General features: G+C 40.1%; 1 protein-coding gene across 1 annotated transcript in view; it reads right to left on the bottom strand.

Annotated features, from left to right (window-relative positions):
• Grpr (gastrin releasing peptide receptor) overlaps positions 1-6,797 on the bottom strand; it is a 31,885-nt gene extending 25,088 nt beyond the window's left edge. The window contains exon 1 of the mRNA XM_077107920.1: positions 6,385-6,797. Within this exon, the coding sequence (XP_076964035.1) occupies positions 6,385-6,797 (413 nt within the window). The remainder of the gene's footprint in view (positions 1-6,384) is intronic.
• Between the last annotated feature and the right edge of the window lie 6,765 nt (positions 6,798-13,562).

Here is a 13,562-nt window from a genome sequence, read left to right as displayed (position 1 = left end):
TCAAAGAAAATGAACAATATGAGTTACAGACCCAAATCCAGTACATCAGGTTCACCTAGTAGATCTACCAGAATTCAATCATTCCTTTATTCCTTTTTTCCTGCATTCATCCATTGATCTATTCAACAAAGATCTATTGAGCACCCACTATAGGTTAGGAACTATTCTAGTGTCAGAGAATATGTTCTTGAATGAGATAGTCTCCCACTTTTGGGAGCTTATATTCCAGTGGTGGAACATATAAAGTAAACTATAATTCTGGATACTTACCTAAGAGAAATGAAGATATACACCCATATGAAAACTGTACATGAATGCTTATGCTGGATTTGTTCATAATCACAAGAAAGTGAAAACAACCCTAGTGCCCATCAAATGGGGAACAGATAAACTGCTATATCCATGCAAAGGAATACTACTAAGCAAAAAACAATGTGGATTAAATATATATGCAGCATGAGTTGAATGATACTGCTTGATATCATTCCTGTGACATTCTTAAAAAAGATGAGTGGCCAAGAGTAGGGGGTAGAAAAGGTAGATAAATTATAGAAAGACATATGAGAATTGGGGGGGGGGGGTGAGGGAAAGATTCTCTGTCTTGATTTGGTTGTGGTGGTGATGCAATTGTATAAGTTTGTCAAAATTCATAGAAATGGACACTTTAGAATTCACTGTGTATAAATTTACACTCCAAAAAATATGAAAGAAAGAAAGAAAAGAAACTGGAGGATGGACTAGTGTTGGTCATTCTGTTAGACTGAGTGGCTAAGGAAGACTTCTTATAGGAGGTGACTGATATTTAAGTGAACCTCTTCAAAGTCCCTTTGAATTACTGGGAGGTTTAAAAAAAAAGTGGAGTGAAGGATTTCTTTTAAATTTTTTGTTCTGAAAAACATGTGTTTTAATTAAGACAGAATTTATGCAACCTCACACACCAGGAGGATTTATAAGTACAAGAATGCAAATTTGGTCTATTTTTAAAGGATGTTATTGACAGGCACAGTTCAAAAAACCTCACCAGGGAGCCCTTTTCAGGCTACACTGTATGTTTCATGATCAAGTTTGTGCCTTTTTTTTTTTTTTTTTTGGCCTCCATGCATATTAAGTTTCCAGAAATGATACTTAATTAATCACATAAAAGCCTGACACTTGAAAAGATAATGCGTGAGAGACGAGATCAAAGTTCTTCACTGCCCTTCTCTTCTGTAGCACTCCAGTTGACAGAGCCTTGCTGGGAAAACCCACTTCCACAGCACCTGCCCTGTGACGGCTCTCAGAATCTGCTAGCAGCTGTGGTAGCTCCATTACTAAGGGGAGACTTGAGTTGAATTTCCTTCCAGAGAGTCAACAGAAGCCTCAGAAAAATCAAACTTTAGAGAAGTTATAAACTGGCAGCTCATGTAGACTGCTCCAGTTGAGGAACTTTTTGGAAGGATGCTCTATAAGAAATTAAAATATATCTTCTCTTGGAAGAAAAGGGCCAATCTCTTTGGAATCAATGAAGCTGGAATTACAGTAGAGGAACCTTTTAAATCATGGGGTGACTCCTTCTGAGGGGGTCACCCTGAAGTCCCTTAGGGTTTCAGAACAGCCTGGTTTGGAGTCTGTAGCTCCCACTGTCCAGAGCAGAGAAATTGAAGCAGCCTTTGTTTTGATAGCTTCTGAAGAAAAGTTTCCGGTTCCTCTGAAGGAATGAGAAGAGGAATGTTCTAGTTTGTCTTGCCTCTGGTTTTGCTGTGAAGGTTAAATTCCTGCCACCTCTTTTGATGTCTGTGTCAAACAAAGGTTTGAACTTTAAGATGACTTCTACTTCTAGCTGGTGGATTTTTACTATTTTGTCACTGCTCAAACATCAATCAAGCCATAGCTAATGGCACTTGTATTTTAAGTAGGGTGAGTCAGGGTATCCCTGAAGACAGACTCCATGGAGCTTCCCTTATGATTAAGGAAGTGGAAAACACACCTGTAAAAGGGACATAGTGGTACCAAGCAGGATAGATTTGATAACTAATGAACAATATAGGCAACAGTATCTTGGGAAAAGGAAAAAAATCAATGAAAGCGAAAAATAGGAGAACCATGCCTTGCAGATTAATAGGATTTGGGGAGATGGAAAGAGTAAGGCTAACCAACCCATCAGGAAGGGGAAAAAGAAGTCAGAGACAGGAGAAGTCTGGAGGTGCATGTGGGAGACAGTGAGACGAGTTTGGATAGTTTTGTCTATTCTGGCAAGTTCTGGGATAAGGGGATAATAGATGGAAGAGGGTCAGCAAAAGAGAATGGAAAGATCAGAAAGAAGACCTGGAAAGTGGACCCTTTCTCATGTATTCTTCAGTAAGTCTCAAAACCTCATGAATGGGATGCCCAAGTTCCCCTAGTCTGTGGTTGGAGATGGTATTGGGCTCCTTGATTTCTTCCCTCTTCCTGTGTGGGAGTCTTCAATAGAAGGTCTTTAACAGACAAGAGGAGCCTGAGCTACTGGAAGGCATTGATAGTTGAGGAATTCCTCCTGTGCTCTATGAGACAGAGCAGCAAACATAGATCCTGGGAAAGAGATTTAGAACTCAAGGCACAGAGTAAACTCTCTTCTGCCCTGTCCAGTAGGACTTTCTGATGGGGATGTTCTGAATTTGTGCTGTCCAATAGAGTGGCCACTAGTCCGTGTGGCTGCCAACCACTTCACATGTGGCTTGCATGACCATGACACTGAATTCTATAATGAACTATATAAGAAATCTCTGCCCTAAACATTTTTAATAGTCTACCTAAAATTTTAAAGCAATGAATATATGAGAGAATTTTTTAAAAGACAAAGTGAAATACTTCAAAACAGCAAGATAAAACATGTCACAAGATGATTTGTGTCTCAGATAATAAGTGTCATATTTAGGGAAGGGTGAGGAAATTTGGGATAGAATGAGCCCACATAGGGCTTTAAGGAGAAAGCTTGAGCCAAATTCTGAAGGAAGCAAAATGACAGATGTAAATCATAAGATTTTGGAATTAGAAGGGATCATAGAAATAATCTAATTCAAATCCATCATTTTATGGCTGATTCAACTAAGGCCAGAGAGTTAAGTGACTTGTTCCCATTTCCTCATCTGGATAGTAGTGGCAGAAAAATGTCTAAAATGCAGATCTGTTGATGCTCATCCAAGCCCATATACCACATGGGATGAGGAGTAGAGTCTTATAGTTAGGAAAGGAGAAAGTGTTCTGAAATGAATCAGTGAAGCCATGTCTCTGAGAATGTTTTCTGTGTGTAAGAGCAGAAAACATAGGGGAGGGGGAAATATTAAAGGGGCTTGCAAACCTGCAATTAATCAGTTATGCAAATCCTAGAATTGCAATTTCTGAAGTCTCCCTTTGACACAGGGATAATGACATAAACTTTTCTAGAAAAATGATGTTCTTCTCATCCTGACAAAGACTCAAGTTGACCTGGGGAAGGGGAGAACTGGCATTGACTGCCAATCTATAGAGGGCAGGGTTGGATGTTATCACTACAGGTCCTCAGAAACCCTGATTTGGTAGATTTAGGAATTTATAGGGTTTTAAAGTGCCCCTATGATTCTCATGATCATCTAATGTGAAGGATATTCTGATTTACCCCTTTACCAATCTATCAAATATAGACTACCACTTTGGAAAACTGACAATGTTTACTAAATGCATGTCTCTAGGATCCAGCATTACATACCCAGACATATACTCTTGTGTCCCCCAAAAGGCATACATAAGAATATCCAGGTTATTATAATCCCAAACCAGAAACAACCCTGTATCCATCAGTATTAGAATAGAAAAAAATTTGAGGTATATTCATCCCATGGAAACCTACACACAATTAAAGAGAACAAGCCACTGTTACATGCACCAAATAAGAATGAATACAGAAATAATGATAAGCATAAGAAGGAAGCCAGACACAAAGGAATAGTCACTACACAATTCCATTTATATGAGATTAAAGAATTGGCATAAATAATCTAATGATTGTAATCAGAATTGCCTCTTTATAAGTGGTGTTAACTAGGAAGGGCCTAAGAGACATTCTAGGGGTCCTGAACTCTTCTATATCTCAATCGGATAGTGGTTATGCAGTTATATAGACATGTAAAAATGTATCAAGCTTTCAACTTGTTGAGTTTACTGTGTATATAGATTACACCTTGTGGAAAAGAAAAGATACAGAATTTGCACTGTCAACCTCACAAGGTTGTAATAAGAACCCCACAGCTTGTTGGGCGCAGTGGTGCATGCATGTATCCCAAGACTCAGAAGGCTGAGGCAGAAGGATCACAAGTTCAAGGCCAGTTCTGGCAACTTAGTAAGACCCTGTCTCAAAATCAAAAATTAAAAGGGCTAAGGATATGGCTAAGTGGTTAAGCAGCCTAGGTTCAATCCTTGGTACTAAAAGAATCCCATAGCTTTTTGAAATAGACAAGTAGAGTCTGCTATTCTTTAACAAGTTCAATAATTATTCTTCTCCTTGAAGCCAGTTACATGTACTATCTGTGATCCAGGTGACCCAACAGATTTCTTAAGTTCAGCAAAACATACAAAGTTGGTTGCATGGGAGCTCACAGTCACTTCTGAGCTTGGAAAGGACACATAGTAACTGTAAACTGACTGAGGACACACTGCAGCTGCCGGCATGTGCTTCCGAAAGAGCTTTCTCATTCTGCTGATGGTGAGCCCAGTCTGCTTTGAAACTCGGGGGAAGAGGTCCCTGCAGCTGCATCTTTGCATTCTGTGCCCCCACTTTCCTCTCTGTTTCCCTCCCCCAGAAGACAGTAAACACCATCTGTACCACTGCATTCAGAAACCCGGAAACCAAAATCTCTTTTTCCCATCAAGAAAATTACCCTCATCCTGAAGTGCTCCTGGCCATGGGTAACCAGCCACACAGTTTCTGCCAGCTCCAAAGTTTGCCGGCTCTGAATTTACACTGAAACTGTCTGTGGCCATTAGTACCTGATGTGCAATTGTGCAGGGTAAAAATAAGGTGAAGGTAAGCGAGATAGTAGGCGCAAGGTCCTCATTACAGGGCCATTACTTTTTCAGTCTTTGAAAATGTCCTGTGTGCTGAGCAGCGTACTTCAGGCAGCTAAGTATAAACACATGTCTACAAACACTGATAACGCTATCTTTATTTGTCCATTATTCAACAAAGCTAGCTCACCTGAGGACTGTTTGTTCCTCTACAAAATGAGAATCCAGTGCCACATGTATTAAAATGTGGGACATTTTTTTTTTCAGAGCATAAACTTTTAAAGGCAGTTTCCACACCTTTTCTGGTATACTCTCAAGTCCTAGGGTTTCTTTAACATATAACATAAAGTTGATTTTAAGATAAAACTATATAGTCTGATTCATTGTAGCAGTTTTTCTGAGTTTGACCATTTAATTTATGCTGTGTCTGATTTTCAGAAGCCAGGAATACATAAGACATGTTCAGCAAATTGTGTGAACAGCCTGCAGGTATTTCCTGAGTTGTGAATTCAAGCCAGTATTTTTTGTTTTAGCAAGATAGATGTTTGATAAATGTTCAAGAATGAAAATGAATTTTTTCAAGAGGGAAAAATGTAAATTTTTATGCAGTGTGATCACACAAGCAATACCATCCATGAATATGTCTATTTCCTGGAATAAAACCCTATGCTGGACTCCCTCTTCATCCCTCACCCCTGAAAAACCCCAAGGAGAGTGCATATCAATAAAAATTTTTAAATTAGGAGTCAGCCTTGAATGGATCTTTATCCAGAAGGAAAAAACCAAGAAAACCAATACTGTTCAATTCCATTGAAAAGAGACTTAGAAAAAGCAGCACACAACTCTTCAGTCACAGAAAGCCAAATACAAAATCAGCTGTGAGAAAAGTTAAACTGTCTGAGGAAAATAAATTTCAAAGAAATGAGCCTTATTTTCTCCTCTTCGTTATTTCTGAAAGAATATTTTGACAAAGTACCCTGAGATTTTTCTGTTCTCTGAAGTTTTTCAATTGCTACTAAGAAAACATTCACTTGAGGTTGAAACTATGTGGCGTGATCATCTTTCTCACTGGCCAATTACTTCTGCAGGAAGGGAGAAATTAGGAAAAGGTAATGACTGGTCTCCAGAAAATGCACCTCAATCTTAATGCTCACAAATTTCCCCCCCCCCTCGTTTGTCTCCTCTCTATTCACTCACTTTTCTTTCTTAAACCAACATGTCAAACTCAAGAAGTAATTCCCAGAGCAAAAACATACCTGGCAGGGAATCTGAGTTTGAATAAAACTTCCTATTGTGCACACAGCTCTGTCTGTCATGACATGGGAGTTGTTTCCTGAAACATCTACCACCCCGGGACAGCATGCAACTTTCAGCCAGTCTGCTTACCTGTCTGCCGACAGTGCAGTGAGTGTGAAGACAGACACCCCGACCGAGGTTAGCTGTATAAAGGGGATCAGCTTGCAGCCAATCCTGCCAAATAGCCATCTGTCAGCCAGGTACCTGCTGGCATCAACAGGAGCACACGTTACCAGGAGGAGCAGGTCTCCCAAAGCCAGACTGGAGATGAACAGGTTCGGCACATTTCTCATGGATTTGACTGTACAGAAGATCTTGATCAGAGTGATGTTGCCAATGAGGCCTATCAGGATGATAACCCCATAAATTGCGGGGATGACATAGAGGATCCCCGGGTGGAACCAGTCGTCATTCACAGGGAGATCCACGCTGTTATTGGAGGCATTGCAGTTCGTGAAATTGTCCACTTTCAAGTTCAGAAGTAAACAATTGTTTGGATCCATCTCTAGACTTCTTCTCACCTAAAAGTGCCCTGAAGATGCTGTTTCTTAACTTTTGATGTTGCAGTTAGGTGAAGATGAGGATGAGATCTAGTCTGGCCTCTTTATCTTCTTTAATAAAAATACCCTAAGTGTGTAGATACTATGGTATTCAAAACTGTCACTATTTTGATGCTGGAACTGCTCTGGCCTTTTCGTAACCAGTGCAGTACACCTCAATCGAACAAGTTAACAACAAAAACTCAGTCCAAAGAAAGGCTTAGCATGAAGCCCACTCTGTCTCAGCTCTATCTATCTCCATCCTAGTCTGAGACTCCCCGGCTACAGTTAACCAAGAACTTTTGGCCTGCTGTTTTCACACTGCATTTCCTGTCTTTCCTGATATTTAGAACCTGAAGGTTTAAAGTGGGTAGAAAAAAACTGCACTGGGAAAGTCTCAAATCCTATAGGCAGGATGCTTTGCACGTCACCGGCTTCACCAGCAAACAGCAGCTCTCCTGAGCAGAGGCTCTGAAGAGGAACCCGACCACGTATAGACAGAGAATGCCAGCCCCCTACTGGACACTGCGATCACTGCCCAGCCGCCCGCTCTTCAAATGAGAACCAACCAGCAAACCGCAGTTCCTACGTGGCTTAACAGATATACCTTTGGCTTCTCTTTTGAGCACGCAGAACCTATGGTAGGTGCTTAACGAACGTTGCTGGCACTTTGCAAAAACGTTGGAAATATTTCCTACACTATGTCCATGAACTCAGATGGGATTCGTAGCCCATTTCCCCCCACTTTTCTGATACATTAGAATGGCATGTTAGGGTTGCTCTAAAAGGAGGTCTGTGAATTCAAATCCCAGAGATGCACGGGGCGTCTGGCGTGAGCTGTCCAGCTCAGCCTTCTTGGAAAGGGGACTGCTACTGAGAAACGCACACAGGACTCATACCTTGAACCTTCAGAGACAGACATCTGGGAAGACCAAAAGCACAATGCACACATGCTCTTTCCTGGTGATTTGCCAAGCCCTTCCTGTTCTCTACCAGAGCGCCAGCTGTATCCTTAACTCCCAAAGATCAATAGTCTTTTCCAGAAAATTGTGGGGTTTTTTTCCCCTCATGTGATCTAAAAATTATATGAATTGGCATTTTGATGTAGCTATTTGCATTTTTTTATTGAATGCTTGCTACGTTTTATAGCAAACTTCCTCTTAAGCCCTGAGTGGGAAATAAAGAACTATAAAAGATTCACAGATTCCCCCAAGGAATTGGGGGAGAGGATGGGGTAGTGGAAAGAAATAAGTAAGAGTTAAAAGAATGGTAGGAAAGATTTCATTAAGGAAATACTATCAGAATCAGACTTAGGCCCTTAGCCAACAACTTATAAACATATCGTAAGAGTATATCTTCAAGACTTATGTGAAGCCAGTTCTTCCAGGTACATGATAGAAAGCCACGGAGGTCTCATTTTCCAGGACCCATTAGGAATAAAGAAACTTGTATTTGTTACCCTGCCAGGGCCCACCAGAAAGCTTCCAAGAGTATTGTCATGAATATTTCTGGTGGCAGGTTACAACAGTAAGATGGCTGCCATGCTTCTTCTGTAAATATGAAATACTCCTTTTAGCCAACAATAGGAAGACTGATGCTACATGGCTGGCGGTAGAAGATTCTCAGTAGAGCTACATCATTAGCAATGAGTCAATAACCATGAGCCTATTGGTGTCAATCAGTTGCCAGCTGTATGACTTAATGATACAGTACATGGACTCTGCTTCAATCCTGGGTCTCTAGTTTACTACCTTTGGTAAGTTAGTATCTTAAGGTTCAGGTTTCTCATTTGTAGGGTGGAGATAATTTGTGAAGCTAAATGAAATGATTCCTGTTAAGATAGAATAGTACAGGGTGTAGTGGTGCACGCCTCTAATCCCAGCAACTCAGAAGCTAAGGAAGGAGGATCACAAGTTCAAGGCCAGCCTCAGCAACTTAGCAAGACCCTGTCTCAAAAATAATAATAAAAAAATTAAAAGTACTAAAGGACTGGGGGTGTACGTCAGTGGTAAAACACCTCTCAGTTCAAGCTCCAGTATATTAAAAAAAAAAAAAATGAATAGCATTTGGTCCATAGTAAGTGTCCAATTAATATTAGCTGCTTATTATTATTATTACTGCAATTATTACTTTGGGATTGAGGGGAAACAGTTTATTTTGGAAAAGGTCAGAAGAGTAATTGCTCTCAGATCAACAAGCAAGGGGTTCTATTTATACTAGTGAATCAACAACTCCTCTATTCATTTGAAAAAAATCTTTTCAATATCTACATTTGCCAGACACTGCATTGGAGGCTGAGAAAAATAATGTGATGATATGTACACCAGCAGCTCATGAACCCCATGCCCTTTCTAGAATGCAGTACCTATGTTTTGCAGTACCTATGTTTTCTTCAGGAAAGGTGATAATTGATCTCAAAGGTTGAGTCAATGTTTGGCAATTGAGTTGGTGATGGATCCTGCATTTTTTTTAAATGCTTGTTTTCTAGTTGTAGTTGGACACAATACCTTTATTTTATTTATTTTTATGTGGTGCTGTGGATCGATCCCAGGGCCTCACATGTGCCAGGCGAGCGCTCTACCACAGAGCCACAACCCCAGTCCAGATCCTGCATTCTTATTAAGAAGTTTGGTATAGAGTTTTGGTTCACAAAGACTTTTTCTGGAAACTGTTTCTCTTTATTTCTTTAGCTACCTCTGTGTGTTGAGTCAGCCTGGGTTCTTAAATCCAATTGGGCAATTAGTGTTTCTTCCCATGTAAGTTAAGCAGATGCTGATTGATGTTGATTCCTCACAGCTGGTGTTAGGGTCCTGCGTTCCACAGCACTATAGAATGTTCTAATGGCATTTTAGGAGTGAAGGGTATATTGAAGTTTGACATCTCATATTTTCTGAGATCAAAGATGTTTTAAAAGGCTAATTAGAAAATTTCAATGTCATTTCCACTAATTAGCTATACTGATTCTTTCCATCCCTAACATTATGTGTCACCTTCCTGTAGAACACCAAACATACTCTGACCTTTGCTTAGCTTTGTATTTAGTGGCAAGTTATGAGAAAGCCTGTGACTTGTGAAAATGACATGAAACAAATAGAATAAGAGTTCCTGTCCTCAGGGATTCCGGTTTCTGAATCGAATTGGAGGGTGACTCAGCATCTTTTCTTACGTGTTGGGGACCGGATACACTTTTATTTCAGCCCATAGAATCACATTTTCCATTTTCCCAGAAAAGTAGATTTTCTGTGAGACTTAATATGGGGATGGGGCAGTGACTTGATAAAGTTAAGGAGGATGAGTAGATTTAATGGGATGGAAGAGAGTAGAAACGAAGTCTCTTCCCACTAACTTGGTGAAGCAAAAATGTGCATTAATTGGGTATGATTAATTATAGAGTGGGTAGAATTTGAAAGTAGAGCCACAAGAAAGAAAAGGGTATGCTCTGAATCTGCTAGAGAGACAGTCTCCCTGTAACAAAGGTTTGGAAGGGAGTGAAAATGAGAAATAAAAGATCTTGGATCTGTTGGGTAAGACTGCATTTAAGGTTTTAGGTTAAACTTTATCTTATAAGATATAGTTCTTTTAAAAAATATATTCATTAAGATTTATTAAGGTGCTTTATAAAAATATAAACTCTGAGATCCTAGCCCAGATCTACTGAGTTGGAATCTCCAGAGATAGAACCCCCAAATCAGTATTTTTCATTAGGTCTCCAGGGGATTCCAGCACTGTGTTATACTGGGGACCAGTGATGTAGGCAGTGTGTGATTCAATGATTCTGACAACATGACAGCACTTGTTCTGGCCTTCCTGCTGAGAAAGATGGTAAATAATAAAACATATTTAAGAGTTTGATGCTATGGGCTCTTGCTACCCAAAATGTGGTCTGTGAGTCAGCAGCATGGACATGACCTGAGAGCTTGTTACAAACACAGAATTTTGGCTGAGTGTGATGGTATACACCTATATAATCCTAACTACTCAGGAGGCTGAGGCAAGAGGATCACAAGTTCAAGGCCAGACTGGGCAACTAATCAAGACCCTGTCTCAAAATGAAAAGGGCTGGAGATACAGCTCAGTGGTCAATCCCCAGGACCACACACCCCTTTCAAAAAAAAAAAAAAAAAGTCCAGACAGGTACTAGGAACAGATGGGAGATTGGAATCTCAAGTTCAGAATGGAACCAGCAACTGAAGAATCTCAAAGCTAAATTAAGAACCGTTGAATTGGAGTTTTTCAATATCCCTGATAGTGGCTGAGAATTTTCCCAAGCTACATGGCAGGTAAGTTGTTTTTGCTACATCACAGAGGCAACAATCCCATCACAGGAAATACAGGCAATGGAGAAGCCCAGGATGGTAATTTTCTCAGAGTTTGTCACTCAGAGAATAAAGAAGGACAAGAGGGAAGTCACTCTAGAAGGAAATGCCGAAGTTGGTTTATATTGAATTTGCTCTATGAACAAGGGTATGTAAGTCCACCAGTGGAATTGAGAGGTGAAATCTGAAGGCAGAGGGTAAATAATGAAGAGGACCCACAGAACTCGAAAGTTGAATGACACACAATTTAAATGTATAGTAAAAAGATTCGTGGAGAATTGAGTGAAGTTAGGCTTTGAGAAGGTCATGTGGTTAAATTCAGTGGGTACTGAGCATGATTTCATTATTAGAATTGTGACAGTACCGTGGAGAAGCTGCTAAAAAGATTGCAGCAACCCTCACTTGAGAAGAATCAGAGATGTCAAATTTTAGTCCTGCAGCAGAAACAAACAAGGCAGATGACTCTATCCAGATCCTGAGATCCTGGGATCATTTCAAGTTCCCTTTTCTGTTCTCAACCTTCTGTGACTTTTCAATGGACTGGAAAATTTAGAAGAAAGCTGAAGGGAGAATTCCAGGAGAAAAAGTCAAGTTGCAGGAGTAAATGTCGATGCCCAGAGGAGTCCTGGAGGAAAGACCACATTCTCAATCAGTGAGGAGGACAAGAGAACGCCTGGTGTAGTGGTTTTAAAATATACCCTCCAATTCTTGGTATGCTTTTCTTTAAGAGACAGAGACCAATCTACTTCCCCTTGGGTGTGAGCCATACTTACTGACTGGCTTCTAGCAAGTGGAATGAGACTACAGGGACAGTGTAATTTCTAAGACTAGATGGGAAAGGACACTGAAGCTTCCTGTTTGGGATCACTTGCTGTGGAGGAAGTCAGCTGCCATATCTTGAGGACACTCAAGTGACCCTATTGATAGGTCCACATGAACTGAGATCTGTCCACACCTATGTGAGTGCATCATTTTGGGAGCAGATCCTCCAGCCCCAGTCAAGCCTTCAGATGATAGCAACCTCAGTTGACACCTTTTGTGAGGGACCCAGAATCAGAACCACCCAGCCAAGTCACTCCCAAATTCCTACCTGACAGAGATTGTAAATTCATAAATGTTTGTCATTTTTAAACCACTGCTTTATGGTAATTTGTTATGCAGCAATAGATCACACTTGGTTAGTAGAATGGGTGAAGAAGGGGAAGAAAGATAAACCACCAAAAAGACAAAAGAAACCCCCCAAAAAAAATCAGAAAAAGGCAAGCAATAAAGCCAAGTTGAAACTTGAGTATTCAGATAATAGAGTGTGAGGGGAAGGAAAGTATGGTCAAACCTAGAAAAGTTATGAGACTGAAAGCCATTTGTCATCCAGTAACACTGATTCTTATCTGTGTGTATGTTTAAAATATTAGACAGGAAATGAAACTTCTCGCTCAGACACTATATATCTAGATATCAGACAATTTATATTCCATTTCCACATCTGCTCAATAAGTTTGGGCAAGTCAAATCAATTTAATGAACATTATTTGTTACCATGCTATGTATTTTCCATCTATGAAATACAGGGCCATTTTCCCCTTGCCCATACCCCAGGACAACTTGAAGCATCAGTACTATCCAGTAACACCAAAGGCAACCAAGAGTGGCACCGTCCCTCTATGTTCAATCATCCCTTTTCAGCTCTTTCTTCCTCTCTCCTGGAGAGTCCCAGCAACACATACATAAATCCCTGTCTTATTTCTTTTTCTTTTTTTTAGTACTGGGAATTGAACCCAGCAGTGCTTAACCCCTGAGCCACATCCCCAGCCCTGTCTTATTTCTATCTCCAGTAACAGATAACTAACCAGACAACACATTGTTAGGATGGATCCCTTTTTAAACATTTTATTTTGAAATAATTGTAGATTCATAGAAAAGTTGTAATGACAGTACAAAAATTTCCCATGTACCCTTCACTCACCTTCCTTTGTGGTTAACATCTTACAAAGCTAAGAAATTAGGATTGGTACAATACACTTATCCAAATTATAGACTTTCTTTAGCCTTCTCGTCTTTCTACTACTGTCAGTTTCTGTTTTGGGGTCCAATCCAAGATACCACATGGTGTTTAACCATTGTGATGCCTTATTCTCCTCCTATCTGTGACAGTGTCTGATTTCCCTATTTTTTGCAGAGTACTGGTTGGGTAGTTTGTAGAGTGTCCCTCAATTTGGGTTTGCCTGATACAATTTCATGATTAGACTGAGGATATGGACTTGGGGAAAGAAAACCATACAGGTGAAGTGCCCTTCTTATCACATTCTATCAAGAGCATGAATTAGTTGCTACTGTAACCAATCACCATGAAGTTAGTGGATTAGAACACTAGGAATTAATGTTCTTATAATACTGGATCCCAAAAGTCTGAACT

The sequence above is a fragment of the Callospermophilus lateralis genome (genome assembly GCF_048772815.1).
Source record: "Callospermophilus lateralis isolate mCalLat2 chromosome X unlocalized genomic scaffold, mCalLat2.hap1 SUPER_X_unloc_1, whole genome shotgun sequence".
Taxonomy (NCBI): domain Eukaryota; kingdom Metazoa; phylum Chordata; class Mammalia; order Rodentia; family Sciuridae; genus Callospermophilus; species Callospermophilus lateralis.
The sequence above is the reverse complement of the archived record's forward strand: the minus strand, read 5'-3'. Positions and strand labels throughout refer to the sequence as shown.